This window comes from Maylandia zebra, linkage group LG4 (genome assembly GCF_041146795.1).
Source record: "Maylandia zebra isolate NMK-2024a linkage group LG4, Mzebra_GT3a, whole genome shotgun sequence".
Lineage (NCBI taxonomy): Eukaryota > Metazoa > Chordata > Actinopteri > Cichliformes > Cichlidae > Maylandia > Maylandia zebra.
Window position 1 is genome coordinate 20031363 of NC_135170.1, and position 27458 is coordinate 20058820.

The 27458-nt window shown below is 41.4% G+C and overlaps 1 protein-coding gene across 1 annotated transcript; it reads right to left on the reverse strand.

The window, feature by feature from the left end:
• Nucleotides 1–10003: 10003 nt before the first annotated feature.
• cacng1b (calcium channel, voltage-dependent, gamma subunit 1b) lies at nucleotides 10004–27010 on the reverse strand. Its single transcript, XM_004558392.3, has 4 exons — nucleotides 26596–27010; nucleotides 13166–13240; nucleotides 11092–11229; nucleotides 10004–10685 (listed from the first exon to the last, which is right to left on the reverse strand). The coding sequence occupies exons 1-4, from the start codon at nucleotides 26834–26836 to the stop codon at nucleotides 10453–10455; spliced, it is 687 nt and encodes a 228-aa protein (XP_004558449.1). The 5' UTR covers nucleotides 26837–27010; the 3' UTR covers nucleotides 10004–10452.
• Nucleotides 27011–27458: the final 448 nt, after the last annotated feature.

Genomic DNA, 27458 nt, shown 5'->3' on the forward strand with positions numbered 1-27458 from the left:
TGTCATCTCTGTTAATCCTTTGGCACAAATATGACAGTTTTGGTGTTCTGTTTAGACTCCACACAGACCCCGAAGTTGTTAATTTAAAGGCTTAATCCACCAGACAGGATGGGCTGATTAAAAAATGTGCTGCTGCAAGATTTGGCCTGAATAAAAACACTATGCAATAAGATGCAACAAAAAAACTCGCAAGTACATGAAAATTATCTTCTTATCTCCAGAAGCTTTATTTATTAAAATACACTGCTCCCATTTTTTTTTTCTAAAATTATACCACTTGTCCTTCTCTTTTCTTCTTCACTATGAAAGCAGAAAACATATGTGATTTACTTAAGGACTCTCTACCCAGAGGACATTTTACTTTTTCATATATGCGCCATCAGCTCCTCTTCCTCCATGCTGCCTCGAGGCTGGAGAGCAGTGTAAAGTACAAACAGATGAAGCACCGGTAGTGCTTTGCACTCTTGCGCGGGGTTGGATTGCCTTATTACAGGTCTATCTCCTCTCAACAGTCACTACCGATCCAAGTCATTAGACAGCAGAGTGCCTGCTTGAGAGCGCACTGGAGCAGAAAGATATGGAAGGAGGGTGAAGGGTGAGGTGGGGGAGAAAGAGAGAAAAAGCAGATAAAAAGAAGGAGGAGATGAACCAATGCCTCACTGTCACTGCCTGTAGAGGAAAAGAGAAAGGAAACGGGAGGAATATGAGGGGAGGAGAGAAGAAGAGAAGATTGAAGCTGACTCAGAGGAGGCAAAACAAAGAAACAGGGTGATTAATGAAAGAAAAACAGAGGAGAAAAGGGAGCGTAATCTGCTCTCAGGCAATAGAGGGAAACATACAGATGAAGGAAATAGAGAAAAAGATCATAAAGCAAAGATGAGAAATGGGAAAAGAAAGGAAAGATAAAAAAAATCTGGCTGAAGATAAGAAAAAGATAAGATACAGAAGATATGGAAGGTGTGGGCAGAAGGGAAAGACGCACAAAAGAATGACACAGTGATGAAGACGTATAGAAAACGACCATGCATCAGAAACAACGAGACAAAGGCTGAAAGGAAAAAAATACAGCCGAGTGGAGAAGCAGAGCAAACTGTGGTAAAAGATGTACTTCAGGCCAACTCGAGTGTTGGTGTCACTGTCTCTGAGGTGAAGAGCCTGTAGTTCAGTAGAATAAGTGAACTATCCTGGTAAACACTGCTCTCCCTTATCTTTGGACTGAAGTGTGCATTCAGCCAAGCACTAGGAGAGTGTGTCTGACATCTGAAAAATGCCAACGGGCAGCATACTGGATCCCTGAAACAGTTTGGGTGTTGAAACTTGGAACTTGCAGTGCAGCACGTATAAGATTTTTATTAGGACTAATTAACAGACATAAAATCTGTATGTGGGGTTCAGTTTCAATATATTTATGTTAACAATCTGCCTTAAGGCATTTGATTATCTAAGCAGCCACTTCTAGATATTATTTGTTGTACTTCTCCCTTTAAACGTGACTTTCTTTGCCATCATCCTTATGTAGCTGTGATGCTGTATGGATGCCTTTATGGACATGAACTGTCCATTCCAATCCCCACCGTTAGTGAGTCATCAAGTGTCTACTTGTGTCATATATTGCAAGTAATTGCCACAGTGCCCAAGGGTCTGTTAAGACAGGGACACACATGCATTAATAGGGACAGCTTGTCACGCCCACACATACAAACACTGTGCATGACACATTTCAGCTCTGATGATTTTCTGGGATAAAGAAGAATGATAATGTTACTGAGTCTGCAGCTCCGCTATAGTCGGGAGAATAAACATATTAGATTACTGTCTAATGTAATCAAAATTAGTTATAAAGCACTTTATATACTGTTAGGCATTTGTTAGGTACACCTATTCAATTGCTTGCTAAACCACATATCTAATCGGTCAATCACATGGCAGCAGCTTAGTGCATTTAGGCATGTAGACATGGTCAAGATGACCTGCTGATCTTCAAACTGAGCATCAAAATGAACTTTAAATGACTTCGAAGTTGGCATGGTTGTGGGTGCCAGACAGGTTGGTCTGGGTCTGTGGGTCTCGGATTTTCAAACACAGTCATCTCTAGAGTTTACAGAGATGACTGTGGTCTGAAAAAAAGAAAATATCCAGTCGGTGGCAGTTCTCTGGGTAAAAATGCTTACTTAATGCCAGCGTTTAGAGGGAAATGGTCAGACTGCTTCTAGCTGAGAGGAAGGGGAAATGGTAACTCAAATGACCACTTGGTACAACCGAAATTCGCAGAAGAGCACCTCTGACACACAACACACAACACATCGAACCTCGAAGATGACCACTAGTGTTGCTACTCCTGTGATCTAAAAAAAAGGAAGTGAGGCTACAATTTTAAAGAGCTCACCAAAACTGGCCAATAGATGGTTGGAAACGTTGCCTTGTCTGATGAGTCTCGGTTTCTGTTGTGACATTCAAATGTTTTTTGTTTTTTTTAAAATCATAAACACTAAAGCATGGATCCATCCTGCTGTGGATCAAAGGTTCAACTGGTGGTGGTGGTGTAATGGTGTGTGGCATCTTTCTTGGCACATTTTGTACCCTTTGTTTTAATGCCACAGCCAACCTGAACATTGTTGCTGACCATGACAATCCCTTTAAGACCAGTGTACCCATCTTCTGATGACTGTACTCAAACAGCTGACACCGTCACCAGATCTCAATCTAATAAATCACCTTTGGGATGTGGAGAAACGGGAGCTCGACATGAATGTGCAGCAACTGTGTGATGCAGTCATGTCACTATGGACCAGAATCTCTGAGGAATGTTTCTGGCACATTTTTACATCTGTGCCACAAAGAATTAAGGCAGCATTGACAGTACAAGAGGGTCCAACCACTAGTAGAAAGTTAAAGTGAGTACAGTTAAAAGACAGTCAGCAAACACTGATAGACAGAAAAGACTGACATCTTTAGTTTTGCAGACTGACCTAGACATACTGAGTTGCGAGTAGATTCATAGATCAGGTCAACCATACATTCTGGATATAACTCTCTAAGAACCTTAAAATTTATGTTTAAAAGAATTAAAAGTATGAAAACTACTGGGAGAAAGTGAACTGAATGCTCTCAGCTCCTGAATCTGTGTGTGCAGCCTTGACTGTGACATATTACTGTTAGGATCATGAGATCATATGAGCTTTATGTGCAGTGTTTGGACCTGATAGCCTATTACCTTTGTTTATTCATTTCATTCTCGCACAGGCATTTTTCTTCTGGTACAGGTCATATATACTTGGATGAGAGATGTTTGTAATTCAGTATTGTGTGGCGGTCTTACTCTTGTTTCTGTCTGCTTTGCAGCGTTTGCTGCTGGCAGTCTTTAGGCGCTCGTGTTTTCTTTTGCCAGTCAGTCTCCATGGCAAACTTGTGTCCATCTGTGCTTTTCAGGTTGTTATGTGTTTCTCTGCGCTGTCCTCAATTCTGTTTCTTCATTTCATCCTTTTTTTTCACTTCTGTATTCACCCATCTTGTAAGAAATCTAACCCTGTGATTTTAGCCTTTTTGCCTGCTTGTACTCTCTGAGGAATAAGGCTGAATGGGAAAGACTGGTACTGTAATGGTGGTGTGTAGAGAATAGTAACAGCTTTGACAGCATTCAGTCAGAGGTCAGGAAAGGGAATGACAGCTCTACATTCATAGCGGTGACTCAGAGGACCGGATGACTGCTGCAGACGTCAGCTTGTTTTTGTCAACTAAGTGAGACAAAGGTGAGATAAACTATGGCACTTCTTTGACCACATCTCTGTTTGGTTGCACCTTTTGAGGGTTTCTAGCAAGACTTTTTTTAACCACTGACATTTAACACTTACACTTATTGGTCACTTCATATCTCACAGCTTGCTAGTACTGGAGTGGACCATCATTTGCTTTCAGAATTGTGAAGAATCAACAAGACGCTGAAAACATTCCTCAGAGATTTGAAAGGTTCTTCACAGGACTGAGATTTGGTGACTGTGGATGCCATTTGAGCACAGTGAACTCATGCATGTTCAAGAAGCCAGTTTGACATGATTTGAGCCTAGTGACATAATCATGTTCCAAGCATCAATCAGAAGATGGGTATACTGTGGCTATAAAGGGATGGACATGTTTAACAGCCATGCTCAGGATGTGGCATTTAAGCAATGCTCAGGGGCCCTCGTGGTTTGTATTGCAGACCAACTCTGGATGGTGCTGAGACTGTGACAGACTCACTGCAGTATTCTCCTGAGCATTAAGTGTCACTAGTCAGACAAAAAATCTGCATCAGCGCTGGAATAGGAGTATAGGAAGCTGCAACAAGGAGCAATCTAGTTTCAGTTTTGCTATATTGTATTTGCCTTGGGAGTCAGATGTCAGAACTGGGAGTTACATCACTTCTGAGAGGGGTGTGTTCCAGTAGAAAGGCCACAAAAGCAAGGAAAAACAGGATTTCTTTTGGTAAGCTAGCACCACTCATGCATCACTAGCAATACAAAAAAGATGCTTCTTTTGCTTCTGCTTTTTTCTCTGTGCTTTAAAACTTCAGCACATTCACTGATAGATGGATGGACAGCGATCTGTGTATGGATTATTTAAGGAGTCACAAATCACAAGAGTGGCAGAACAGCTTTTCACTTTTACCAATGTTTACGTGTACTGCTACCATCCTGAAATCAGGATGAAATCAGGGTTGGTGGGGCTTCCTGGACTTTCTGAGTTTGAAGTGAGGACATACTTGAAAATTCTTCTTCAGAACTTGGAATTTCTGAATTCCTACTTCAAGTGGAATGCTGCATTTTTCTCCTTTTTCAACATCTCCATCTGTATAATATTTAAATATGATATAAATCTATGCGCTGATGCACTTATATATTATGAAATGGTAGTAAAAAACCACCACGATTGTACACTTTAGCACACCTGCACTGGTCAGTCTGCCTGGGGGACATTACAAATATTGAGAGATGTAAGACCAGCTGAAACAACACCAAAGCATGGCTCACAGCTGATGTTACATTGCTTCTGGCGGTCACCACAGTTTGTGATAGTGACAACAGCAGGTATAACAGATCCTTAAGACATCAAAAGACATCAAATTCTGTACAATTCAAATCTCACAGAAGAAAAGATGACTCATCGGATCAAGCAACTGTTACTAATTTGCTCAATTTTGGTGAGAATGTTGCAATTATTGCCTTTGTTTTCTGTATTTAGCAGACAGGAGTGGCACAGGTACAGCAACTAAAAGGAAGACAAGATACTCGTCTTCATTCCTCGGTTATTATAATAACTGTTGCCTTCCTCTCAGCTTGAAGCAGTCTGACCACATACTCCTCTGATCTCTGGCAGCAACAAGGCTGAATATTTTTCTCTTTTTCAAACCATTCTCTCTGAACCCCACAGATGGCTGTGTGGGAAAATCCCAGTAGATCAGCATGTCTGAAATGCTCACACCAGCCTCTCTGGCATCAACAACCATGCCATGTTCAAAGTCTCTTAAATCACTGTCTTTCCTACTCTGATGCTCAGATGTCTAAATGCATTGACTTGCTGCCATGTGATTGGCTGATTGAATATTTGCCTTAACATGCAGTTGGACAGGTGTCACTAATGAAGTGACTGGGGAGCTAAATCAGTCCAAGTTCAGTTCTCACTGGACAGTTGTGCTTCTCTACAATATAAAAGCAGTTCAACAAAGATTGTATTAATTTTTTTTTTGTAACCAAAGACAATCGAAAGTCTAACTATAAGTGGGATGCAATGATAAAGTGGAATTTACTCCTAAAGGCATCATTGCAGTTGCTTAATTAACTATGACGGAAAATCTAAAATCAAACAAATGTAGGATGTAGAAAGCACATGGGTGCTCTTAGTATATGCTCTATCAATGCTGTTCTCATTCTTGTAAGGTAAGTATGTCATGAATGATTTAAAGATTTTCATCCATCCATTACATCCACTCCTGAAAAACCTTAACTTGCTGAATGTTAGGCGTCTGAAGACTTTCCAGTAGGTTTGTCTCTCAATTCAAGCACATTTTCTGGTTGAAAGCTTCCCCGAACGCAGTGTGTGAATGTGTGCGTGAATGGGTGGATGACTGGATATGTAAAGCGCTTTGGGGTCCTTAGGGACTAGAAAAGCGCTATATAAATACAGGCCATTTACCATTTACCATTCACTATTAATTCAGTGTTATTATGATTGTACCACAGTAACAAATGTCTCAAGTTGCTTTATACTGTAAGGTAAAGACTCCGTGGTGCTGAAGACACTGTAATTGTAAAGGCAAAGTGAAAAAAACAAACAAAACGGAAATACAATGAAATGTTTGGTCAAGAAATGACTTAAAATACCACTTTTATTTTGAAATAAATAAACAATCCACTTTGTCACTCTAAAGCTAAACATATCAAAACATAATAGGAGGGAAAGGCCCTGTTTTATTAGTATTAATATGATTTCAACAGTAATGTAAGTACAGAGGCACTAGCATGATTAAGCATGAGTAATAAATTAGTAGACATTTGAAGGTCAATGTGGAAGAATATGCCCCCCAAAAATGTAAAAATTCAACATTTACTTGCACAGAAACAAAGAATTAAAAAGCTTTACTCAATTTTTTGATGAACATGATCTTATTCTTTAAAAAAGCTAATCACTGACATATAAGAGCAATTTTACAAATCAAAAGTAAAAATCACCTTGTTTATATAATTACTGTATTAACACTGAGTCAGGCTTTTTTCACAGAACTGGTATAAATGCTTTATTATACATATTATTATTATTATACATGTCTTGAGTCATTCTTTGGCTGTTAATTATTTTAAAAATGTGATGTCCAGATTCAGTCACAGGATCATTTCACATCCTCATTAGTGGTTAACAAAATGAAGATACATGCAAGTTTTATTTAATATTCCTAAAATACAAAGGTGGATATTGTACCGGTGAAAGGAAAATGGGATTGTTCTTTCTCAGAAAGACCTCAGAGATAAAAGCAATAATGTCTTCTTGTGTTCTTGAGTGAAGCATCATCATTCAGGGATCTTTAATTTTGCTGTACCTGCACCAGCTGAATAACTCCGTGGCTGAGTGACTCACTGAGAAATAACATATAAGATGTAGACAGTTTTTTTTTTTTTTGGTTAACATTTTGTTACAAAACGACTGCCGTCAGGTAAAATCAGGCATTGGAGTTTTTGTTGTTGCAGAGATCATCTCTGATTCATTTCATCTGTGAAACTGAATAAAAAGCCACATCTTTCCGATCACGGTTTTCTTTAGACAGCTAAGATATAAAATTCTTCATCATTCGAATTACTATTTTACATTCAATGACAATACTTTAAAAAAAACACGACTTATTCTAAATATTTGTGACCCCATAATGGAAAATAATCCCAACAAAAATGTGAATACTGCACTGGAATGAAAAAAAAAAACCAAACAGAAATCTTAATGGTCTTCCTGTTTTGTTTTGTTTTTGCTTTTAAAATAACATTACTATCTGGAGCAAAACTGGAACGATGGCCGATCCCGTTTAAAGGTAGACAAAAGCTTTGGCTCTTTAGTTTGGACAGTTTTTGTCACTTGTTAATTCAACCAGCTGTTGTTAGGTAGCACTAGGACTATTGATAAATTATAATTATTATTATTAAATTAATGTAGATTTTTAAATGTTCACAACTGATAAGTTGTAAGTGACAATCCCCTAAATAGTTAATAAATAAGCAGTGGATTGATAGGCTGGAGCTGCTGTTATGGCTTAGTCACACTGGAGTAAAAATAGTATGGCAACCTGTAGTATACTCGTAAATGACTGGTTAAAATCAGTGGTTGCCTGGTGATTGCACAGATTTTTATCTTGTTTGGGGGGGTGACTTGGAGACTAAGATTGCAAGTAGCTGTGATGACCAGCTGGTTGCTCCGAGGTTGAACGTGCAACACCCTAAACCTCTTGGTGACCACTCTCCGTGACCACTTTCAGGATGATCGCACAGGCTACCTGGTGGGAGGAAACTGGTCTCCAAGTAACTGCGGTCTAACTTGGACTGAGTGCAAATAATTGCCTTTTAATTCATAAACACAGACAGATTGCCAAAACATTTCAGTCAACAGGGGACACGACTCAGCTGGTTGCCAACTGGTTTTATTCTGGTTCTATTCTTATATAAACGTGAAGTTGCCGAGGGCGTGTGTCATGCTGCTGGTAGATTGCTGTCCAGCAGCAACTATGTCACTATTTGTGAATGTCTCTTTCATATCTACGAGGTTCTGGATGAATTCTGAATGTAAGTAGTTAATATGAATTTCTGTGTACATAAACAACAGGTTTGCAGCATACGGTAACACATTTGTGATTGCCATATTATCACAAACAGATGTAACTGCCAACTTGAACCTATTCAGCTGCAAACTGATAACAGATTGACTCAATCTTATTGCCATTTTATCACCGTCTTGATGCACCAAAGAGTGCGATTGGTTGCAGACCTGATCCCCCAGTTCATTCAATAAATCATACAGCACTCATTGAACACTGTATAATTTTGATCTTGCTGTGTTCTGCTGGTTCCCATAATGTGACTGCACAGACACCTTGCCCATCACTCATGCAGACATCTGAAGAAAAGAAACCACATTGTTCTAGTGTGTCACTAGTTTTCAAGTTTAGAAGATCAGTCCAGCATTTTATTCTAGGATAACTGTTTAGTTTACATACCTGAAACTAAGTATTGGGACCACCACCCAAATTCTTTATATATCGAGTAAGATATTGCTGTTATATATAAATAATCAGCGATGTTCTTAAAATTGATGTTTGCAGTGTTTTAACTACTTTTTTCTGGGTCTCGACTGACAACAGAACATTTCTAACATACAAAGCACAGGCCAGAGGTTCAGCAGATATTATTGACAACAGTATGGATCAGAGCTGCTAGACCTAAATCACCAGACATCTTGAACAGTGACTCAAAAATCAATGACTTATGTCAACAAGGGAGTATCCGGGATGCGGTGTCTCTCTCACGATGATCAATGGCACAGATCGATTGTAGAAAGTTGGAGGAATGAAAAGGCTGCCGACCATTACAACTCATTAAAGCGTGTAAGCTCACTCTTCCTATCTGTTGTGGTGGGGTACAGATTTAGTTCAGTCTTTCTTAAAAGAAAAAAAAGTCAGTCTTTCTTTTTCTGATTTATTTGTTGAATTTCAGTATAATAATGCATTTGAAAATGATCTTACTTTAATAAGGACTCGATTTACTGCAGTTGGACAGTACTGGTGTCAGATAAATCACCGATGACCAGATGCATTATGAATGTATATGTAACTGCCCAGCAGTTTGGACTTCTTTACAGGCTAATGTGTCACAAACAACTAAATGTGATGTGCAAATGAAAAAGAATCTGTCTACACAGGACATAAAGAGCATTCCAGATGTTTTTTTTTAATGTGTTACTTCTTCCACATTTGTACAAAGCATACCATAATACTTTAGGCTGATTCATTCCTCAGTTATAGCCATCCACTTGTTGGATCCAATATCCAGTATTAAAAAATCAAACTGCTGATCTATTATATTTACACCTCATCAAAACCTGGCATTATATAGGCTCTTGACAGTGACCCCTGAAGACCCAGTCACACAGGCCTTGAGACCAGCTGGTGACGGCCTAGCAACCACTGGTGCCTGACTGATTGGTGAATTGTTGCTCGAGGTTTCTGGCTGTCACTGGGGTAAATTGGTCACACAGAACTATACAGTGTTGCACCAAAATCCTCCTTACAATTGCTTTGGTCAGTAAGACACTGTCTTGGCTGCCTGTAGTTTGTGTGAAAGATGCTGACATGTCGGCACTAGCCAAATATAGGCTAAGCAGAAAAACTTCAGACTTAATTTCCTTTAATGCAGTAACATTTCAGGAATGATTTACTGGTTGACATACAGACAAAAATGACGAAAAAAAAAAGCCTGGGACTGTTTGAAGGAATCCAATCATTGATTTATTTATTGTCACAACGATATTTACTTCTTTCTGGTACTGTAACCTAAGTCATAGTTACTTGAAAATATGAATTTTAAGAAAAATAGGAGCTTTTAGAAATACAGAATAAAGATGAGTCTTGGCAAATCAGTCTCAGATCTCAGATATAGCTTACCAACTTTTAAACAGTTCTTGGTCCCAATTGTTCTACAACGTGTTGATATTTTGTGTTAATATTTTGGTAAACACTGAATGAAACCAATGGATGTGATCATGAGAAATGATGCAGAAAATCTTTTAATGCTTTGGAAAATTGATCGCAATAATAACAGAAAGAGAAAACATCTCCTTTCAGAGTAAAGTTGGTTATAGTTACAGTTGTTTGTGTGTGTGAGAGTGTGTGGGTTTTTTTCTTTCTTTTTTTTTTTAAAGATATAGCTGTTACATCACCTGTGGCTAATCTAAGGTGTCAGGCTCAGCGTCCATGCATGTCTCCCAGGGGTTACGTGGCATGTGAGGCATGGAGATGAGGAGCAGGGCGACTCCACTGAGGATGAGCAGCGTAAAGGAGGCACAGGCGCAGGTAAATGACCAGGAGTAGTAGTATTCAATCCAGATGGTCTCATCACTGGCGATCATGCGCTTCACAGACTGGCGCATTACTTCGACAGAGATGATGATGCAAAGGCCTGCATGCCAGAAAGAGAGAACTGGTTATAATCAGCTTCAGAAAAAGCAGATGCTTCATTTGCATTCATGCCATTTGTGTTGTCAAGACGGTTCAGTCAAACGCTGTCACAGTTTCTCGTTTATACTAGAAAATTGTCAGTTTTATTTTAAGTTTGGAACAGATCGGCGCTCACACCAATCATAGGTAATTTAACACTTAGATATTTGAAATTGTCACCTCAGAGAAACATCAACTCTATCGGCATTTGACACCTCTCTCTCTCTGTCTCTCACAAACATGAAACAATTTTATTAACTCTGCATAAGTAACATTTATCACCAGTGAAGAGGGTGTGCAACACAATGACAATGACACAGCTCATATTGAGCTGTAAATACAAGGCAAAATCATCTGTAATAGCTGACCTGCAAAGGCAAAAAACATCCCAGCAGGCCGGAGCAGATAGTCCCGCCCTTTCCCAAAGGAGAAGATTACACACAGGGTGCCCAGGATCATGAAGAACAGACTGAAGATGGCAATGGCTGCTGCTGAGATATTGTACTCTGCAGAAAGAGAAGAAAAAAATTAGTAGAAATTAGTAAGAAGTAGATGAACGAAAAGGGGAAACGAAGAGAGGGAAAAATACAGTAAACACGGTCGTCTTTGAGAGCAGGGGAAGAAGAGAAAGTGGAGGTGATTAAAAACCGAGACAGTGGGTAGGAACAGAAGGGGAGGATTACAGTATCGTTTACATAATAATTGTTTCAGTATTGCGCTCAGCCGAGTTGTGTCACAGATAATTAGCCTTTAAATTAGCCCCACTTTTAAAACAACAGCCATTTATCCAAACTGGCAATAATGCCGCTTGCATGACAGATAAGATACTGAAGGCTTATAACAAGATGATTAGAACTTGTCGCTCTCTTCCCGCCCTCTTTTATTTTGTCTGTTTTCCAGATAAAGACAATCTATTCTTTTCTTCTCTGTAACACTCCAGCTGTGACTCAAATGATCCTTGGAGCGTCCTATTCCATTTCAGCACCCTGGCTGGGGAATAACACCGAGTGTAAAACAACCTTACACTCCGTCTTTCCAGTGCAGGTTGTTTTTCAGGACTTTTGTCTGTGTGTATGAAGGTATGTGAATGCATCCCAGTGTTTGTACATTTCAGACACAGTTACCTGTTTGTGCCTCACTGCTGAACAGGTGTTTTCAGACAGTCTGAATTTGATGTTGTTTCTTGTATTTTATTCTACGTAAAGTTTTCTGTTATAATTTCTTTTTAGACTTTAAAAAATATCATATATATTGTTTATTGCATTTGGGGTTTTTTTGGTCTCAGTGTTGTAAGTGATGTTTCCAGCCATACTTGTATGAAACATATTATAAATGCCTTTACATGGAGTCATATAAGCACCATAATAAAGCATGAATCTGTAGAAGTCAAACACGACTCAATACACCATAAAAATCCACACATAAAGCAGCAACTATACCCATAAATATTTTACATATTTTTTCATGTATTTCTGCACATATTATTATCATATGAAAGTATATTTATCTTGTATTATTCTACTACAAGATAAAACTATGAATTCTTGTTTTTCCCATTCATCTATTTTTTAAAATATTCTTGATATTAGCAAATTTCATTAGTGTTTACAGGGTACTGTAAATGTCCTGCCCTGTCTTTACACTATATGGACAAAAGTACTTGGCAAGCTACAAATTAAACCTACAGGAGCTGCTCAGCCATTCAAACCCCTGCTACGAAGCTCCTGGCAGACAGTTTTGCCAGTGTTAAGGCTGCAGGAGGTTTGTGACTCTGCAGTCTTTGAGTCAGCAGAGTAACGGTGACTTATACACACCATGGCAACCCTGGTTTGCCTATTTGTGGCTAAACACTTCCATATAACACAGCACTCAGTTGGTGATGGAAAATCTAGGAAGAGAGAAATTCAATGTGCTTTTTAGAGTGACCCATTTTTTAATAGATGTTTGTAAAGGCTGACTTCATGGCTAGATGCTTGATTTCATACACCTATGGAGATGGGACCTAAAGCACCTGAATTAAAAAAAATATATAGTGCATACTGTGTAGTGCATATATACATATACTGTACCCGTGGAGCGTACCTATAACGTTTATCTAAAGCAGTGTTCTCTAAATGTATATCTTTATGTCTGTGTGCAGTGTGTCTTTCTCTCTACCTGAAGTTAAAAGCATCAGCTTGTCATCATAAGAAGAGAGTCGCTTTTTCACTGAATCACATTTACTTTGAAAATACAAAAGGGATAAAAAGATCAAATCTGAGGCTGTAGAAGATTCATTTCTCATCTGATTTCTGAGTGAAATGGTGTGCATTGTATTTATGTTAAAGCTTTATCTTATTATATGGAAAGTCAAAAGGCAAACCACAGCGTTCTGCCTGTTTTTTTCAGAGTTGGATGCTGTTGTAACACATGTAGCCTGTGTGGCTTTGAGGAAACACCCACCTTTCTGGGTCTTGACTTCAAAAACTTCAGCTTCCTCCCCTGACGTAAAGTGTTTGAAGTAGGAGCAGTTTTTTGCTGCAGAGTAAGAAAGGATGGGGAAAAGAGGTGAGAGAGAAAGAAAGAGGGGAGATGAAACAGGAGGGTGAGACAATAGTGCTGACTGAATCCTTGTAGTCTGTTAAATCAAATCAAATCACTTTTTTATTGTCACATCACATGTGCAGGCACACTGGCACAGCACATGCGAGTGAAATTCTTGTGTGCGAGCCCCACAAGCAACAGAGATGTGCAAACACAACAACACAAACGAGCAAAATACAAGAATGGCCAACCTGAAACTAATAAATATATGTACAATATATAATAGTGTATGCATTTCTGGATGTGTATACTAAATATTTTCCTGTGTGTGTGTGTGTGTGTGTGTGTGTGTGTGTGTGTGTGTGTGTGTGTGTACACATTTTTACAAATTAAATAGTAAAAAAAATAAAATAAAATAATAATAATAATAATAATAATAATAATAAAATATATAAAATATACAGAGTTGAATATGTGCAAAACAAGTGGCATTTATATACAGTGTGGAGTGCATAATGTTGAAGTTCCAGTAGTGAAGCTGAGGTGTCTATGACGTGTTCAGCAGTCTGATGGCCTGATGGAAAAAGCTGTCTCTCAGTCTGCTGGTACGGGACCGGATGCTGCAGAACCTCCTTCCTGATGGAAGCAGTCTGAACAGTTTATGGCTGGGGTGACTGGAGTCCTTGATGATCCTCCCCGCTTTCCTCAGGCACCGCTTCCTGTAGATGTCTTGGAGGGAGGGAAGCTCACCTCCAATTATCCGTTCAGAGCACCGCACTACTCGCTGGAGAGCTTTGCAGTTGTAGGCGGTGCTGTTGCCATACCAGGTGGTGATGCATCCAGTGAGGATGCTCTCAATGGCACAGTGATAGAAGGTCCTGAGGATGCGGGGGCTCATGCCGATCCTTTCAGTCTCCTGAGAAAGAAGAGGCGCTGCTGGGCCTTCTTCACTGTTTTGTTTGTGTGTACTGACCACGTAAGATCCTCAGCCAGGTGTACGCCAAGGAACCGGAAGCTGCTCACTCTCTCCACAGCAGCGCCGTTGATGGTGATGGGGGTGTGTACTTCTCTGCACCTCCGGAAGTCCACTATCAACTCCTTTGTCTTTGCGACGTTGAGGGTGAGATGGTTGTCTTGACACCAGTGGGTCAGGGCACTGACCTCCTCCCTGTAAGCCGTCTCATCACCGTTGGTGATAAGACCCACCACTGTAGTGTCGTCCGCAAACTTCACAATGATGTTGGAGCTGTTAGTGGCTGTGCAGTCGTAGGTGTAGAGTGAGTACAGGAGAGGGCTCAGTACACACCCCTGTGGAGCACCAGTGTTCAGTGTGACGGGGGATGAGGTGATGCTGCCCAGTCTGACCACCTGGCGTCTGTCAGACAGGAAGCTAAGGATCCAGCTGCAGAGGGAGCTGCTCAGTCCTAGATCCTGCAGTTTCCTGTCCAGCTTCGAGGGAACGATGGTATTGAATGCTGAGCTGTAATCTACAAACAGCATCCTCACATACGTGTCTCTCTTCTCCAGGTGTGACAGGGCAGTGTGTAGTGTCAGGGCTATGGCATCATCAGTGGACCTGTTGTGGCGGTATGCAAACTGTAGAGGGTCCAGTGAGTCGGGTAGTGCAGAGCAGATGAAGTCCCTGACCAGCTTCTCGAAGCATTTGCTCACGATGGGGGTCAGGGCTACAGGTCGCCAGTCGTTTAATGAGGAGATGGTGGAGGATTTGGGTACAGGGACGATGGTGGCCATTTTGAAGCAGGCTGGGACTACAGACAGAGAGAGGGAAAGGTTGAAGATGTGCGTGAACACTCCAGCCAGCTGAGCCGCGCATGACCTGAGGACGCGGCCGGGAATCCCGTCCGGACCAGTAGCTTTGCGTGCGTTCACCTTCCTGAAGCACTTCCGCACATCCTCCTCAGACACAGTGTGCGCACTGACGTCATCCGCGGTGCGCACACTGTCCGGTCTCATGGTGTTCGCTGTGTCGAATCTAGCGTAGAATACGTTTAGATCCTCACACAGAGAGGCCGTGGTCTGCGGTGTGCTGGTTTTCCCTCTAAAGTCTGTGATCGTGTTTAGTCCCTGCCACATACTCCGAGGGTTGTCAAACTGTTGTTCCACCCTGTCCCTGTACTCACGTTTGGCTGCTTTGATCGTCTTCCGGAGTTGGTAATGTGCGTGTTTGTAGTCCGATGTGTTCGCGGAGGCAAAGGCGGTGTTCCGTGCCGCCAGTGCCGCGCGAACATCTCCGTTAATCCAGGGTTTTTGATTTGGGAAGGATTTGACTGTTCTGGATGGGACGACATCTTCCACGCATTTCCTGATAAATCCACAGACTGAGTCTGTGTATTCATCAATGTCTCTGGCGGCCACGTGAAACATTTCCCAGTCCGCGTGATCAAAACAGTCCCGCAGCGCAGACTCCGATTGGTCCGTCCAACAGTGCACCGCCCTCCGGGTCGGAGCTTCCTGTTTCAGCTTCTGCCTGTAGGCGGGCAGGAGCAGGATGGAGCAGTGATCTGATTGGCCGAATGGGGCGCGGGGGAGGGCTTTGTACGCATCCCGGAAAGAGGTGTAACAGTGGTCGAGTTGCCGGTTTCCACGTGTGTTGAAAAGGATGTGTTGATGGAGTTTTGGTGAGACTTTCTTCAGGTTTCCCTTATTAAAGTCTCCGGCTGTGATAAACGCTGCCTCTGGGTGTGCGGTTTCCTCGCTGCTGATCGCGCTGTACAGTTCCCTGAGTGCACGGTCAGTGTCGGCTTGTGGGGGAATGTAAACAGCCGTAATAATCACTGCTGTAAATTCCCTCGGTAGCCAGAATGGCCGGCACTTAATCATCAGGTACTCCAGGTCCGGTGAGCAGAAGGATTTGACCGGGTGCACGTTCGCATAATCACACCAGCTGTTGTTGATCATGAAACACACACCACCGCCTCTGCTTTTCCCAATAAGATCCTGTGACCTGTCCGCGCGGTGCACAGAGAACCCCGGCAGTTGTATTGCGGAGTCCGGTACTTGTCCGATAGCCAGGTTTCTGTGAGGCAGATCACGCAGCAGTCCCGCATCTCTCGCTGGAATGAGATCCGTGAACGAAGCTCGCACAGCTTGTTCTCCAGAGACTGCATATTAGCCAGTAATAAACTGGGTAACGGTGGTCTGTAAGTGCGCCGTCTCAGTCGAACCAGAACGCCAGATCTTCTCCCTCTGCGTCGGCGTTTGCGGCCTCCAGGGCCAGAGAACAAAGGCGTCTCAGGTGAGATGAATGGGGGGTCTGCAAACGGAGCGTCCGTGTTGCAAAACTTGAACTCCGGAAAGTTATAAGAAAGACCGTCTTTTATGTCCAGTAAGGTTTGTCGGTCGTACACAAGGAGACAAGTGCTGCTCGTGAAAAAATAAAGGAAAAGTAAAATTAAACACAGAAGAAAGCCGTTGCTTGGGGGAGCTCGCGACGAGGCTGCCATACTCGGCGCCATCTTAGAAAACCATATGAATTAATTACACAAACATACACACACACACACACACACACACACACACACACACACACACACACACACACACACACACACACGTCTGGTTTGCTATCCTCGTGGGGACATCCCATTGACATAATGCTTTCCCTAGCCCCTAACCCTAACCATCCAAAATGAATGCCTAACCCTGACCCTTACCCTAAACCTAACCATAACCTAATTGTAACCCTGACACTAAAACCACATTTTGAGTGTGAAAATTGCTTTCAACCCCGAGGGGACCTGGATTTTGGTCCCCACGGTGCAGAAACTCCCCACCAGTATAGTAAATGTCAGATTTTGGTCCCCACACACGCACACGCGCACATACATATACAAAACTATGACAAACTAAACAGGGATTGTGGTTTGTTGCATTTCTACTAACCTAAACCTAGTTTTTGTCCATGCTGTGCTTTAAACTAACTTATTTATCAGCTATTATTCTATCAATAGACTTTATGAAACTCATGCCTTATGTATCTAGAACTAATTTCACACGCATGAAACACCTGATAATCATACTATACTGTAACTTGTAACTTTTTTGGAAGTTAATTATTGTTAATATAAATCTGTGTTTTGTGTTCATATACAATGTTCTTGATTTATTACTTCTAACGAGCAGTATTCTGGACTTAAATCTTTATGTCCCTTTGCTGTGAAGGATGGCAATTTTCACAGTACAGTCTGTGGGATGCTCTAACGACTCCAGTCCACACCAGAGCTGCCGATTGATCACACTGACAAAGCTGAACAGCTTCCACCTACGTAGATCTGGTAGCAAGGTAACATTACTGACTGACATTTTACAGTTATGACTGATACACTACATTAAATGGTGCATAAGACTATTGTGAGCACACAGTGCTCACAATAGCAAATGTTTCTTTTTGTAATACTGTTGTGACAATGAACATCTAAACATCTAAACTCTGTGTGTGGCTATATGTAAAGTGGCAGCCCACAAGGGAGGTTGAGAATGAAGATCCTGTGGGACTTCTAGATGCAGATGGATCCAGATACAGATGATCAAGCTGATGATGGCTAACCAAGTGTGCATAGTAGTAGTTGACAAGCAGAGGAAGAAGGTCATAGTGACAGATGTAGCTATAACGAATCATAGCAACATCAGAAAAAAGGAAGATGTAAAGTCTGAGAAGTGCCAAGGGTGAGTGGTTCCATCAGATCCCACAAACGACATCTGAGATCTCTGTCCAGTAGAGCACAGTCCTAGGAACAGCAAAGATGCTGTGCAGGACCCTTAAACTCTCATGCCTCTGGCAAAAGACCCGTGTTTGAAGGATTAAGATTGCCCACAGGGTGAGTGGAAAATCTGATATATATTGCAAATAAAATGCTGTTAGGCTTTTAGGCATGTACATATTGTCAAGAAAACATACTAAAGCTCAAACTGAATAGGAATAAAAAGGAAATCGAAGGAACAGATGGGCTGGTCTACTGGCATTTTCTCACACAACCATTTCTATGATTCGCAGAGAATGTCCAAAAAAGAGAATATATCCAGTGCCCTGGGTGAAAATGTCTCATCGATGCCAGAGGTCAAAGAAACTTGTTACAAACAAGGTATGCAGAAGAGCACTCTGACCACACAACACATTGAGCCATGACGCAAATAGACTACAGTAGACAATTTATATGGGCTCATCAAAACTGGAGAATAGAAGATTGGAAAAACTTTGTCTGGTCCGATGAGTCTCGGTTTCTCCCCCGAAATTCAAATGGTCAAGTCAGAATCTGACATAAACACCATGAAAGCATGGAGCCTTCCTGCCTTAGTTCAAAGTTTCAAACTGCTGCTGGTGGTGTAGTGCAGTGGGGGAAAGAGAAAGAAAGTAAGAGCTGATACTTTAACTTGTGTTCTTACTGTCTTGGAGCAGCTGTGACCACATAATTTCCTTCCGGATTAATAAAGAATTCAGTTTCTGATTAATTTCTTGGCGCACCTTCGGTCCCTTAGTACCAACTTCGCAGTATTTAAACACCACAGCCCACCTGAGTATTCTTGCTGACCATGCCCATATGGAAAAGTTATATATATAAATCCTATAAAGTTTGTATCTGTCTTGTGTGAAACTTGTATGAAAAGCATACAAGAGTGAAAACAGATATAAGATCCCTTGGAAAAATTATATAAATGAAACTTGTATGTTTTGGATACTTACTAAAACAATATATGAAAGTAATGAGAAAGTGGCCCCTTTCATGAATAAATCATATAAGCCTTACATGAAGTAGGCCACATCTGATGCAAGTCAAGATTTTTCTTTTTCTTTTCCATATGGGTGTCCACCCATTTATGACCACAGTGTACCCACCTTTTAATGGCTGCTTCCAGGAGGATATTGAATCACTCAGATCATCTCAAACTGATTTCCTGAACATGACAATGACTCCACAGTCACCAGATTTCAGTCCAATTGTGCATCTTTGGGATGTGGTAGAACAGGAGATTTGGATCATGGATGTGCTGCAGACAAATCTGCAACAACTGTGTGATGCAATAATGTCAATACGGACAAAATCTCTGAGGAATGTTTCCAGGACCTTATTGAATCTATGGCATGAAGAATTAAGGCAGCAATGAAGTCAAAACGAGGTCCAACCTAGTACCAGCTAGGCATACCTTATAAGGTGGCTGGTGAATTTATGTAAATTAAATAAAAAGAAAGTAGTCCCAAGTTTGCTTCTTTCTTTTACAGGTAAGCTAATTTAGACTGTAAAATGCTAGCATTCTCCAAATTAATGCTAAGTGGTCGATTAAGGACATATGAAAACAATTCAAAAACAAACAAACAAACTTAGATGTATAAATAAGAAACAGCCCTCCATGTCGTTTGATGGTGACCACTACAAAAAGGTTAGCGTCAAATATTCTCTGCTGCACGGTTCTGTGGCGTCCTTAATACTCACAACACTTAAAAAATCAACAATGATAATGGCTGAAGTTCCTCTTTGGCTTTATGATCCCAGTGTGCTCAACACCCCCTCCAAGTCATAGCAGTGTTCTGTGGCGTGCCATCATCTTAGAATAAAGTTTATACTTAAATCCTTCACTGTCTCCCCTGTTGGCTGTATTCCTCTGAAATGAGTTCACACCGATTTCTACAAGGGAATGATGCATCTCTGCACTTTGCTTGCCCAAACTCTGCTCCTTTGACCACAATCTTCAAAATAACCTCATAGCTGTAGAAAAATGATTCCTGGGTGCAGTCATTTCCCACACATTTATCTATTTGTTGCCTCTGAAGGCAGCTTGGCTGAGAGCGAGAGGTGGAGTGGACCTTAAAGGCCAAGCGAGTGTCCCTTCGTTCCCTTCTCGCTGAGATTAAACCCATAAAGCAGACAGGTGCTTTCTCTGTCTACACAGAGATGGACAATGTTTGTGTGCCGGTGTCTGCCTATATGTCTGCGTGTGTGTGTGCATGTACTACGTGTGTGTACCAGGCAACAGTGGGGCTGTTTGTTACTCGGGATGAGAAAGAATCACTAAAGAGGTAACCTAGCAACAGGCTGCTGCAGGTCTTGGCTAGCCTGAATGCTATTTGCACATGTAAAAGCATATCAAAAGGACTGTGCTCGTATGTGTGAGCGTGTGCATGGGTGTGTGTGTGTGAGGCTGGAGGTGGGGCCGAGGTCAAAGAGCAGCACAGACATTATACAGATATTATTAAAACAATATATTATATAATACACAATAAATTCTTTTTATCGGTCATCTCTCATTAAGCGTTTTTATCTCTGAGGCTAATCTAATCTGACTTAATATGTGTTTGTGTGGCTGTGAGATTTTCTCCTGTCTCTCTGAAGACCATTATCTGCCTTCCACACAAAGATAAGACAAATAAAAGACCCTTAGAATTACGCAAAGAAGCTCCAAAAGACAAAACCGCTCTTTAATTGTTTTATCCTGATTGAGAGTTTCAATGTTGAAAGTCATAAAAAATGGTTGTTGCTAGTCCTCTGAAGCTTCCCCGTCTGTTTGCAGTTTATGTGGATAACAGTGATTTATCCCCTGAAATTTGCTGCACTTTTAAGTAAGTCTTTGATTTCAGTCTGTTTTCTTCTATTAGCTGTCACTAGCTGCTCGTCAAAAAAACAAAGTTGAATATTGTCCAACTGCTGCCCCCTAAGCGCCAGACATTCGCAGACATTTTTATAGCCTGTGTTGTGTTTTCAGGCTGTTGCAGACTTGAATTCAGACAGATACTTCCAATAATTAAGTGTTGATTAGAGATCTAAAACATCTCATCATACAAACACAGCGAGTCAGGTTGAACCCGGTTCAAAAGCAAAGTTCAGTAGATGCTTGATCACACCTAGCTGTCTACATTCATCTAATGCATTAAACTGATATTTTGTTTATTGTGAAATGGTCATAATGACACAGCCACTCCATTTCAACATAATAAATAGACTTGAGAACGCTGGATACTTTCTCTGCTTTGGGCCAGATTCTGCAAACCCTATAGACTGTAAAGTATATAGTCACGATGCTGCTTTTACATGAGCAAGACAGCTTGGAGAAATAGCTTAACAATCTAGATGGAACACAAATGGTGACAATACAAAGTCATTAAAGAGCAATGTATTGTTTTTCCCTCCAGTGTGGGCAGGATTTAACAGTGCTCAGTCTCCATTCTAACAAGCTGATGACCTCTGTGGAAAGCATGGAAATAATAGAGCCTCATTGTTAATGTTGCAGCATGGAGCTGTAGCTACGCACAATGTTACGACACTTTCAATTAAAATTTAATCTAATTCCAGTAACCCTTGGGGAGTGAAAGTTTATGAAACACACTGTAGCACACAACTATAAGTGGGATTTATGTATTTTAAAAATAATACACAGATGTATGTGCAATAAATCTGGAAAAATACAGGTTGATGGTTAACAAACTAAGTCATCATTATGACTTGTATACCTAGTACCTAACAGATATTTCACATTATGATCTTTCAACTGCATTTTTTATAATGTAAAAGCTTTAACAGAACTTGTTTGTAGCTTCAAAGTTAAATCAGAGCCTCAGATTTTTTGTTGTTGTTGCAAAAGTAGCATGCCAGTCTCCACATAATCATTTTTGTTACATTATGTGATTTGCTGATTCATTGAACGAAAAAAAAAGATCATACCACATAACTAGAAAAACTCAAAGTGTTAGAAGATGAAAAGTCCAGAGAATAAATCTCTCTTTTCCTCATTGCTTAAAACAGACAGAAGACAGGGCGGGCAGCTCAACACATTTTCTATCCGAGGTGTCAAAAGCCGCCGGCATCGTGGAGATATGCATACGTGATTCATCAAAACAATTTAACCGCACTGCTGCTTTGTGCGTGCCAAAAAATTGTAACTTCTGTTGCCAAGTTACGGTTACCCTGTTGTTAGTATGATTGCAATCCAGCACAAACATTAACATTTTGAATTTTAGCAAAAGCACGCTGCCCACAAATAGTTTAAAAAAAAACCCAAATCAAGCACGATGGTTAATCTAAACAGTGAGCATTCACAGAAGAAGAGAACATCTGGGTGCGTATCATCGACCTTGCAGTCAGGGTAATGTGGAGATTTAGTTCCAGGGGAGAGTGATTAGGACGAGCTATCGCCTGTCATTTTAGTTTCACCTCTTTCCATTAAACTCTGCTGCTGCCACCTTCTATCTTTGATGTTCAGCTTCCAATTTACCCATTCCTTACTCTTCATCCTCCTCGCTCTACCTGTCACTATGCCCGTTTCTTTCTTCCACCTTAGCTCTTCCTTTCAGTCTTCCCCCAGTTAAGCATTCCTGTGGTTTTTGCACTACGGTTAAACAGAATTGCTTCTATGTTTTTAAACATAATAATCTAGAAGATTGTACAGAATTTGCTGCAGGATTGTCAAAGAAAACATAATATTAGGTAATTAGGAAACTGTTCTGGTTTTCTAGCTAAACAGAGCGACCGGGTAGTTCTGGGTCAATGTGAATGGGATGTATCATGGTGGTATTTGAATGGCTATTCTACCTGAGCACCAGTATCTGGGACAAAACAGCACAGGAGAGTCCTCACTACCCTCATGTCTCCTGTGTGTGTCCTGACCTTTATTATGAAATTTAAAACAGTAAAGTTTCTTAGTCCTCTGCTCATCCTGCAAGCGACACCAGCCCTGAGCTCTGTAATTTCTTTTTATATATTTCTAATTTACATATCGTGGAATGATTCATCTGAAATTTTGAAGCTGCCAGTTTTCTGAATACCAAATTCCAGCGACACACCTCTGCAGTTTTGGGCTCTGCGCTCAGAGCGTGGTTGGAAAGAAAGAGAAAAGGGTGGCTCAAGGGGATGTTGGTGCTACTGTGTCTATGAATCGAGGGCATTTGAAAGGCACTGTGTCAGAGGCAAGCTTTTATACTTGAAGGTGTTTTTTGGAGCTCCAAAAAAACACCATGATGGTTGACCTCTTGGAAGCACTAAAACATCATTGATAATGAACTCTTCTCCCTCGCTTCTCTGAGCACATATGTGAAGGAACACATACGTGCGCACAAAAGCACCATTTGTGCTCTTGATTTCCCAGCCGAGCTGCATGATGCGATCCATAAAGGGTTTGTTTGGTTTTTACAGCACTCAAGCTGTCATGCGTCATTTGTGGGAAGCTAATTTCAAAAGTCATTTGGGTTCACTGCTTTGCTGCCGCTGTTACGCAACCCCTTTCGCAAAAGCTGTGTAATTGTGTCTATATGAAAAAAGGGGTTTGTGTACGCTCCTCATGACGACTGACTCCCCCTCTGTTTGGGGAAAATGCAAATCTGTGTTATTAAGTCCAATAACTGCTGCTTGCTTGGGTATACTCTTCATCAAGGATGTAATCTGTTATAGTGCACTCATGAGCAACCTGTTTTTTTTCTTCTTTTTATGCTTGACACATTAAATTTAGAAGCAGATAAGGTAACACAGGTGTTAGCCAGTCAGCCCCTCTGCTTGCTTTTGCTTGTCTTCAGAATCTGGCATGCTTGTACATATTCCACATATTTTGGTGTCATATTTGTCGCCTGGACTAATAAATCCTAAACTATCAAAGTAATTAATTAGAACTGCATGGCCAGCCACACTAATTGGATTTTAGCTGTTGTCTGCAATCAATTAGAACAGTCAATTTTACTTTTCAAGGCAGACCTAGTTGCACGGTTTTGTTGCCTGGCTTTTTAAATTCAAACAAAAGCCCCCTTATGTAAAAAAAAAAAAAAGACACTCGAGTATTTTAGGCACATACAATGTGCGCTCTACCTAAACCCTCACCGCTCAGCCTCATAGCACTCCATCAAGAAACAAGAAGACCTCTGAAGGCAGAGGACGGCTGTTTCTTCCGCAGTCCTCTCTCGCCTCATGTCAAACTGCGCAGACCTGGCAGACTGATCTGGTGGATGGAAGTGGAGAAAAGCATCTCAGAGGATGCGTTTTGACACCTTTTCCTGGGCACTGGAGCGGGTCAGTCAGCCTGGTAAGGATGTTCAGTGACACAAAGCACAAAATAGGCTGACCAATCAGCGTCTTGCCCTGCGACGTCTTTGGATTACAGTGCATAAAAGGAAGCTAGAACTAGAGAAGCACCGCCATGCCTACAGAGAGCAACAGGGTCACAAATGAGAAGAGATGGGCTTGTGTAACCAAAACTATTCAGCCTGTCGTGGGAGTAAAATGCTAGGGCAACCACACACCAAAATGTCTTAATCTTTTCAGTTGATATAAGAGTGACTCATTTTCTCTCATTACCCAGATGTGAAAGCATCATGGTGGTTGTGGGAATGTAGCCAAGGGGTGTCTGACAAAACAGCTGGTATATTTTTTTTGTTTCTCACTGCAGACCCGGAGAAATGGAAACAAACTTAAGGCTAAGCTGAACTCTTGGTGTGGCGCCAGAGAAGCACTTGAGATTTCGCACAAATATTCCGACACTGTTTTAGTGCTTCTGTCAGGCTGTGATGGTTGTGACTGGATCATTTGTCATACTACATGCTGCCCTTCATGCATTCCACAGGTGACTGACTTGTCCACGACGAAAACAAATCCCCAGCAAAGGTCTTAAAACACAAAAATGTATCTGTGACTGTTTTTGCAAGGTGTTCAGATTTTTATGACAGGTAGCTGTCACACTTCTTTTCCACCTGCCTTTTGCCTCCACCTCAATTTGCATGAGATACATGCAGTAAAATAAGGTGCAGCATCATCTTTCCTGACAGAAAGTCCCATCTCTCTCCTCCATCTTCAGACTCTCTAAAAGAGCACCCAGTCTCGCTCTCTCCACATGGGCATTCCTGCCTTTACACGCCCAAGCAATCGTCTGTTTCTTTCCCCCCAAGTCTTCTTCATTCCTCCTGAGTCTCCCAGGTGTACTCTAACTCATGAGCTGGAGCGGGAAGCCACACTTCATTAAGGCCTGCGCTGATCCTGAGGTGCTGAAGCCGGAGGCAAAGTCAATGACAGAGTCAGAGCGAAATCTTTCAGTTAAGCTGCAAGGCACGCACACACAGCCAGAGGCCAGGGAGAGACACTCTTTACCCCCAGGGCTGGCTCTGTTCAGAGAGAGTTTCTAATTAAAGACTTTTTTTTTTTTGGTGGAAAAAGAGTCTTAAATAAAAGCTTGACTTGTGTTTTTGACTTATTTTCAGAGTTACAGTATGAAATGTTACGCAAGTATCCAAAAGGACTTCTAAAATGACTTTGAAAATTACCTGACTTTTTGACAGATTTTGCACCATCTTTGGCTCTCTTGTACTTTTGCTTTCTTTTTTTTAACAGCTTGCAATTAATGGAGTTCTTTCCACAGCTGAGTGAATTTAAGCATCCTTCAAAACGCTGTTTATCAGCGGCATCAGAAAAAAATCCTTAAAAATGGCTCTCTAGACAGTTATATGTCTATTTTGATCAAAGCCAGTTGCAAATCTGTTTTGACACTATGAGTCAGACAAGACAAAAGAGGTATCAGTTAAAAAGCATCCGAGCTTTCATTTTAATATAGAAAGAGTCAGACTGTATTTTGACAAATGATGTAAGACTATGCTGTTTTCTGAGAAACAGCAGGGAAATTAGAGGAAAAGGCTGTGAGATAAACTGACTTTTATTTCTCTTTGTACTCTGAAGGTTGAAGAGCCCGAACGGAACAAAATCAACAAAGTCGTGTTAACTGTGAAGTACGGCAAAAAAATAAAATAAAAACTCCATTCGCACTTCCGTTGCGAACTTGACTTCAGCCGTTGGAATGTGCTTAATTGGCAGTCTGTTCAGTGACTTCCTCTGAGGAAGATAATAATGGTTCGCTGGGAAGCTGGTCATAGAGCTGTTAAACATTCAGTCCAAGCACATGTCCGTGTGTGTGTGTGTGTGTGAGTTTGTGTGAATGCATGCACACATGCCAGCACGTGCCAACATATGTGCTGGCATGTGGCATTGTATGCGTGTGAAAGGAGAAAATAGAGAAAGGGACAGCTGCACAGATGGAAAAAAAAAAAGCTGACCAGCACTGCTGCAGGCTCACACCGACACTTGAGCCTCACACGTTTAGAGAATGGGTTTGTTTCCAGTTCCTCCTAAAAATAGTTTTAGGAGGAATGAATTTTTTTCTTGGTATTTTATCTATTCAATTATATGGTTTTATAGAGCTCTAATTATTATTCACCAACTCCAATCCACATGTCACAAAGTTTTCATCTTCTCACTATAACTCCTGAAAACTCAAGCCAGGAAAGCTTTCCATCAGCTACCACACAACAAATCCACAAATCAGATTAAATTAAAGATAAATAAGACATGAAGATCACCTTGACCTCAACTTACCTCCAGGTAAGCTGATTGGCCCGCAGCCTTTGCCCTGAGGGTCCTCTTCCACGATGAAGATGCTCTTCTTGCAGAGCCTCCAGAGGCCAAAGTGGGCCGCCTCGCAGGTGGCGTTGAGCTTCTCCACCCGGGGGCTGAGCACAGCCCAGTGGTCAGTCACCACCGCCGCCAGCATTGCTGACATGCCGACGACGATCACCACGGATGTGATTTTGACCTTGGTCGCCTGCTCCTCGAACATGTTTGTGGTCTTTTCCGAGCCAATGACGCAGGTTTGCACGTCCCTGCGAGTGTGCGAGTCAGTCAAGGTTGTCTTTGTGCTGTTTTTCTTCAGGTCCTTGGTGTCAGATGTTGACTCTGGAGGTTCCCACGTCCAGACTAAAGCTTCACTTCACTGCTGGTGTCCTCTCCTTCTCTCCAAGGCTCTTTCTTTCTCATTCTCTGCTTTCTGCCTGGTGATTGGTAAAAAGGGGCCAGATAACAGTGCCCTAGTTTCTACCTCGCTCCTCTCTTCCTCTCCCTCCCTTGTCGCCTTTAGTGAGCTGAGGCCATTCAAATATAAGTAGACGATGTACCTGATAGAGCTGACACCTGTACACTAAACACTACCCACCAAGTGGGTTAAGATCAGATGCTTTCAGTTTAAGTTTTGCTACAGTCTGTTGATCATCTGTACTTTTGCAGTTTGACTGCAACATCAAAGATGATACAGTAAAAATCTCTAGCAAATGTTGACAGTGCTTTTCAATATTTCACTGATATGCCAAATACAGATCAATCCATCATTTATCCAGAACATTCACTCTCCCATCTCTCTGTCATATTCTTATTCAGTCCAATCCATTTCCAGCTCAATTGTCTCA

What these genes read in the sequence shown, in the direction of transcription:
- cacng1b (XM_004558392.3), bottom strand. Translation starts at nt 26,836, where the DNA reads ATGTTCGAGGAGCAGGCGACCAAGGTCAAAATCACATCCGTGGTGATC. An exon ending in TGAAGTCAAGACCCAGAAAG is followed by an intron (nt 11,230 to 13,165) that starts GTGGGTGTTTCC and finishes CTCTTTCTGCAG; the next exon opens with AGTACAATATCTCAGCAGCA. An exon ending in GATGTTTTTTGCCTTTGCAG is followed by an intron (nt 10,686 to 11,091) that starts GTCAGCTATTAC and finishes TCTGGCATGCAG; the next exon opens with GCCTTTGCATCATCATCTCT.